Consider the following 6,437-nt stretch of genomic DNA (forward strand, 5'->3'; position numbering starts at 1 on the left):
GGGTGGGATGAGGTAGGGCCGAGGGTGGGGTGGGCAGAGGCCTCAGCCGGCATTGCAGCTGCGTGTGAGATGAGGCTGTGTGGTGTGAAGTCCCCTATGACTTAGAGCCCCAGATGTCCCCCGTCCACCCAAGCTGGGCATGGGGGTACAAGTGGGTCCCAACAGATGCCCACTCAGGTCCTAATGAAGGCAGAATAGCAACCCCGGCTCTGCCCAGTTCACACTGGAGTGGCTCACCCCACCCCTCAGACAGCAGAGGGAACAAGGATCACCCTTCATTCGGCCCCACAGAGCAAGCGCCCACCTGTGCCGGGCTCCGGGAACAAGGCTAAGCGGACCCCATGCCCAGCCGTGTTGAGTGTTCCTCCTGGTCCAGATGCACACCTCGTACCTGCACACTGAAACTTCAGATCAACCTCCCTCCTAGGGCCGTAGTTACCTAACATTTTCTGAGTGCCTACTATGGGCGGGCACTATATGGATTGACTTGTGTAAGTCTACATCCTGAGAGGTGGGTGCTAACAATGAAACTCCATTTTACAGACAAGAAAACTGTATACAGCAAGGTTAAGCGAAACCAGCCCCCACACTGTCAAACTCTGCGGCCCCCTGCCCCACAAGTACACCCTCGCAGGCATTCAGAATGCCGTAAGACAGCAGTTCCCAACCTTTGTGGCACCAGGGATTAGTTTTTGTTTGTTCCTCTGTGCAAGATGGAGTTTCACTCTTGGCGCCCAGGCTGGGGTGCAATGGTGCGATCTAGGCTCACTGCAACCTCCGCCTCCCAGGTTCAAGCAGTTCTCCTGCCTCAGACTCCTGAGTAGCTGGGATTACAGGCGCCCGCCACCAAGCCTTGCTAATTTTTGTATTTTTAGTAGAGATGGGGTTTTGCCATGTTGGCCAGGCTGGTCTCGAACTCCTGACCTCAGGTGATCCACCCATCTCGGCCTCCCGAAGTGCTGGGATTACAGGCATGAGCCACCGCGCCTGGCCCAGGATGGTGACAGGGATGGTTTCTAGGTGATTCAAGTGCATTACACTTATTGTGCACTTTATTTCTACTATTACACTGTAATCTATCATGAAATAATTATACAACTCACCATAATGTAGAATCAGTGGGAGCCCAGAGCTTGTTTTCTTGCAACTGAAGAAAACATCTGGGAGTGATGGGAGACAGTTGACAGATCATCAGGCATTAGTTAGAGTTTCATAAGGAGCATACATCCGATATCCCTCCAATGCAGTTCACAACAGGGTTCGAGCTCCTATGAGAATCTAATGCTGCCACTGATCTGATAGGAGGCGGAGCTCAGGCAGTAATGCTAGCAATGGGGTATGTGGGGAGCGGCTGTGATACTGATGAAGCTGCTCACCTCCTGCTGTGCAGCCCAGTTCCTAACAGACCACAGACAGTTGGTGCAGAGGCAACCCTTGGCTGGATGACACTCCCAATGGCCGAATGTCCCAGTGAGCCTGAAGTAGGACTGGCTCCCGCACAACCATCCCCAAAGGCCTCAGCAGCCCTGCTCACAGGCAGATCACAGCACCTTCCGGCAGCCTCGACAGGTACCCCTAGGCTTCTGGCATGGGCGCGGCCCTTGTCTCAGGTCTCCACTGAACCTTAGTCCTATGCTGGGCCCGTAACTGGAAGTTCGACCAAGATGTGCTAGTTGGGTGGGTGTGCAGAACAATGAATCCCATCCCTGGTGAGAGGTCCTCTGCACCAGACATGGGGCCACATGCCTTTGGGGGACATGAAGGAGCTCTGGAACTGGGGGCACCATGAGCCCCAGCCCTGGGATATAGAAGAGTAGGGAGGACATGCGGGCCTGCCGTGAGGAAGCAGAGACCCACAGGGCCTGGGAAGTGCCTCTCGCGTGGGCGTGCACACACGCTCCTACAGGAACGCCACGTACAACATGCACGGGCGCACAGGCCAAGACCACCCACCCCCACAGGACCACACCCTCAAGCACACACTCGCACGCATCCTTCCACGTTCCGAAAAGGAAGCGGGGTCTGATCGGGGCAGGCCTGGGCCTGGCTCTGAATCACAGACGGGACCCCAGCCTCCCAGAAACAACCCTATTCAGCTCTGGAGCGAGGTCCCTGCCTGGGAAGACGCCAGCGCAGGGAGAACTGAGGGCAAGAGAGCAGCCTTTGCGAGGAGGGTCAGACCTGCCCCCTCCGGCCACCGGCCCCTCTGCCTGTTCCCTTCCGAAACCCTGAGGGCACAAGGAAATGTGAGGTCCAAGCAGGCTCCCAGGCATCAGATGACACCAGACACTGGGTTGTTGTTTTTTAAACAAAACAATATTTTATTGACACATCCTGAATGATCTGTATAAATATAAAGTGCTAAGTTTCCAATCCCTGCCCACAGGGCTAGGAGGAAGCGGGGGAGGGAGTGTTAAATGTCAGCTGAACACAAATAACTTTCCAGCGCCAGCACAGGCGTGAAAGGCTCACAGACTGACACACACAGCACGACACACCCATCACTTCCTAAGTCCCCAGCTTCCCCAGGAACACAGGGCTTGGACTCCAGGCCCTGGGCGGACCAACCCACGGACAGGGCTCCTGGTTGTCACAGCTTGTTCCTTGGAGCTCTCAGGCTGCCAAGGGCTTCAACATGATGGTGGACCAGGGAGAGTCCACGGTATAGAGTCCAGTTGATTTCTGCCAGAGGATGGGATGGGAAAGAGCAGACACACCCGAATGAGGGCCAGCCTCAGTCCCCCGGCAGAAGAGCACCAGGTCGGAAAGGCCAGCATGCCGGCATTGCTAGAGCCCCCATGTGGGGGCTTCTCAAACTGTGAGGAGGTAGCAGCCCTCCCAGAGGTGAGGGGACTGTGCCGGCCCAGAGAGGAGCCCACCCGTCCACAGTCAGCTCCTGCCAGCACAGTTGCGGGGGCAGGCAGAGGGGCACCACCTCAGTGACACAGCACCTGGGTCTCAAACTGCAGCAGCTGCCCCATGAAACTGAAGTTGGGGGAGATGACCCCCCGACGCTGCTTAACGAAGTCAAAGGCCTCGTCCAGCCGCACACGGCGACTCTGCATGAGGTAGGCCAGGCAGATGGTGGCCGAGCGCGAGATGCCGGCCTGGCAGTGCACCAGCACCCGGCCTCCGCTGTTCTTCACCCAGTCTGCAAGGGAGACAGGGGAGTGCTGTCAGACGGCATGTGCACAACCCAGGAGACAGGTGCCCCCAGCCCTCTCCTCTGGAGCCCCTCGGGACCTCTGGGCAGAGGCGCCCCCTTACCAATGAAGCCTATGGCCTCCTGGAACCAGGCGCTGATCTCCACCATCTGGTTGTCCTCCACAGGGATACTCTTGTAGCGGAAAAGGCCCTCAAAGTGGTTGGGGCAGCTGGCAGACACGTTGAGGACGGCTGTGATGCCACACGCCTGCAGCCCCTGCAGGTCTGACGAATGGCTGCAGCTGCCCAGGAACAGGTAGGGCAAGATCTCCACAGGGCCACCCTGGAGGGGGTAGACGGGCGGTGAGGCCTTCCCAGCCCAGCCCTGGAGGGCTGGAGCTGGTGGAGACCCCATGGGCTGGCCGAGACAAGAGGAGTCCTCAGCCAGTCCTCCTGACCTGAGACAGGACTCAGGAATGTGCGGGGGACACACCGGGACACACGTGCCCCCTCACACTCCCAACATACACATGCAAACGTACACAGACCCACACAGACACGTGCGAGCAGCCGTGCCCCACCCCCCCTACACACACACGTGTACAGGTGCGTACATGGGCAAACTGCTCGCATCCCCAAAAGGCAGGCCCTTTCTCCAGAGGCGCCCGGTCTGCGGTGGGGAGGGAGTGAGGGTCGGGGGTGGGGGGCAGGACTCACCTGGTCGTAGATGGGAGCCCTCGGGTCGGAGCAGCTGGTTTTGCTCCCTGCCGGCGGCGGCAGCGCAGGGGCGGGGGCCTCAGAGCACAGATCGGGACAGCAGCCCTGGAAGCCGTCGAAGCCTCCTGCAAGGAGGGGAAGGGCACGGTCAGCAGGGAAAGCCGGGCTGGAGTCGGGTGGGGCGGGCCAAGGGCAGCCGGCGGCTTACCTCGCAGGAAGAACACGGCGGTGGGCCCCGCGCGGGTCTCGTGCAGCAGCGCGGCCAGCAGCACGTGGGCCGGGCCGTCGGGCCGGAGCTCCGCCACCGAGGCACTGCGCTCGTCCAGCACCACGGCCCGCGCCAGCTCCCCGCGGCCCAGGCGCGTCCGCAGCGCGCGGTCGGGTAACAGGCAGGCGAGAACCGCGGCAGGGGGGCCCCGCGCGCGGCGCCGGAGCAGCGCGTTCCAAGGTACCGGGCGCGCGGCGCGCACGTGGCGGCGGCAGAAGGCCAGGAAGGGCCGGCAGTCCAGCAGCAGCGTGCGTTCCGCCTCCCGCGGCTCCCGCAGCAGCGTGCCCAGCGCCGCGCACTCCAGCTCGCGCGCCGCCTCCAGCCCCATGGCCGCCGGTGCCTCTTCTTCCTTTCGCTCGTTACCGCGTCCCGGGCTCTAGTGGCGGTGGGGCTGCCCGAGCAGTCGACTCCGAGCGCCCTCCGCGGCGGTCCGGGTTAAATACCCCTGGGCCGGCCTCCGGGACACCATACAAGGGCAGCGCAGGAAGGCGCTGGCGCCCGCCCCCGCCCCTCACGTGGGGCGCAGGCTGGGCTGACCCGGGGACTCCGGAGGCGGGGGGAGGTTGGCGGGGAAGGCAGGGCGCGGGAATGAACACACGGAGAGGAGGCGGGGACCAGCGACTACGGGAAGGGAAGGCGTTGTCCGGAGTCGAAGGGACCAGCACCCCTCCCTTCTTTGTGCCCACCCTTTGACCTGTCCCAAGCCACTCAGTCCTGGGGAACCCAGCTTCACAGATGCAAACCCCCACTTAGGGCCAGCGATGTCCCTTGGAGTACCCCACTCGCCAACCCACGCTTCCTCTGCCTTTTCCCTTTCCCTCCCAGAATTTTCCTCTTAGAAATTTGTCACCGCAAACATTGACAAATGCCTGCTGCCACGGGTGATTTCTAGACTGGATGATGGGGAGGTCCCTGCTGAGATGTCCTATTGCTCATATATTTGGAGACCTTGGGCCAGAGGGACTTTCCCTCTCCCCCTCCCCACCCCCCATTGCCTGGATGAGACCAGCACTCAGCGTCTTGCAGTAGGTTGGTGTCCAAGCTAGGCCCGAACACAGTCCCCAGGCCCCAGGCCCCTGGGCTTGGGCCGAAGGGAAATGAGGGGGTCCTGGGGCCTTTCGTGGGGAAAGCAGGGGTCTGAGACCGGCTTCCAGTTAAGAGTGGGGCAAAGCTTCCTCCTCCTGGGCGCAGGGAAAGCCCCCAGGCCCCGGAGAGAAGCACTTCCCCTTGCCACAAGCCCGCCCTGGAGGGAAGTCCGCTGACGCTCCCAGCCCTCCCCAGGCCTGCGGGGATTTCAGGACCTTGGCAAGGGGAAGAGAGAGAGGCAGAACAGAACTGGCCTCCCCCATCCTAGGCCTCCCTGTCCAGCCCCGCTGGGCAGCAAAGTCCAGGGCTAGCACTGCACCAGGAGGACTGGGGGCCTGGGTATCCCCTCCATCCTGCCCTCCCCCAGCCCTGCTGCCGGATGTGGTGAGGCCTAGGTGTGCGTGGGGTGTCTGAGCCACAAGAATTGTTGGCAGTGAACTCCCAAACTCAAGCAGAGAAGTTCAGGTGGGTGGAGACAGTGTTACTGAACTGGAGCTGCCCTCGCCCTGCCCCCAGCTGCGTGGGATTTCAGAACCCACCCTCCAAGCCCCCAGTCTCCTGAGGCCCTCCTCCATGTCCTCTGAAAGACCCTTCCGGTTCTCCCGCAGACCCCTGTGTCCACACCCTCTTGAAGAGTGACAGCTGGGACCTGCGTGAAGCCCCCAGCCTTTCTGGACTCGTCTGCTCTGAGCTCCTCACAGCAGTGTGCTGTGTGCCTGGCTGTGTGCACCGGAGCATCGTACCTGTGCAGTTTCACTACGTGTGAGAAGGAGCTGGAGCTTGTGTGTGCTGGGGTCGGAGCAGATGCAGAGGAGAAAACCCCAAGGACCCCAAAGGTCCCTGGGGCCACGTCACCGTCTCAGTGTCTCCATCTGTAAGGGGGAGCACATCATGGCGCAGCGGCCCTTCCACGCTGGTTCCAAGGCTCTAAGGCTACCCCACCGTCTGCGCAACTTGGCTGAGGCCCTGCCCTCCCTGGCAAGCCATTCTAGAGGCTGAGGCAGCAAAGCTCACAAGAGAGCCGGGGAGTCTGGGCCACAGATCCCAAAGGCTGATAGGAGCCCTTATCATTGGCATCGGCCTCCAAATGACTTAATGCTGATTCCAGGGGCAAATTACAGAGTGTGCAGGACAATCAGGTCCAGTCTTGCTGCTGGGCTGGGAACCACAGCCTTCCAGCTCCGTGGGAGGACCCCAGCCAGGTGGGATCCCTGATTCAGGA

General features: G+C 61.1%; 1 protein-coding gene across 1 annotated transcript; it reads right to left on the reverse strand.

Annotated features, from left to right (window-relative positions):
• Nucleotides 1-2,294: 2,294 nt before the first annotated feature.
• DUSP2 (dual specificity phosphatase 2) lies at nucleotides 2,295-5,206 on the reverse strand. Its single transcript, XM_008007964.3, has 4 exons — nucleotides 4,070-5,206; nucleotides 3,862-3,986; nucleotides 3,268-3,487; nucleotides 2,295-3,151 (listed from the first exon to the last, which is right to left on the reverse strand). The coding sequence occupies exons 1-4, from the start codon at nucleotides 4,455-4,457 to the stop codon at nucleotides 2,937-2,939; spliced, it is 948 nt and encodes a 315-aa protein (XP_008006155.1). The 5' UTR covers nucleotides 4,458-5,206; the 3' UTR covers nucleotides 2,295-2,936.
• Nucleotides 5,207-6,437: the final 1,231 nt, after the last annotated feature.

This window comes from Chlorocebus sabaeus, chromosome 14, assembly GCF_047675955.1.
Source record: "Chlorocebus sabaeus isolate Y175 chromosome 14, mChlSab1.0.hap1, whole genome shotgun sequence".
In the NCBI taxonomy this organism is placed as follows: domain Eukaryota; kingdom Metazoa; phylum Chordata; class Mammalia; order Primates; family Cercopithecidae; genus Chlorocebus; species Chlorocebus sabaeus.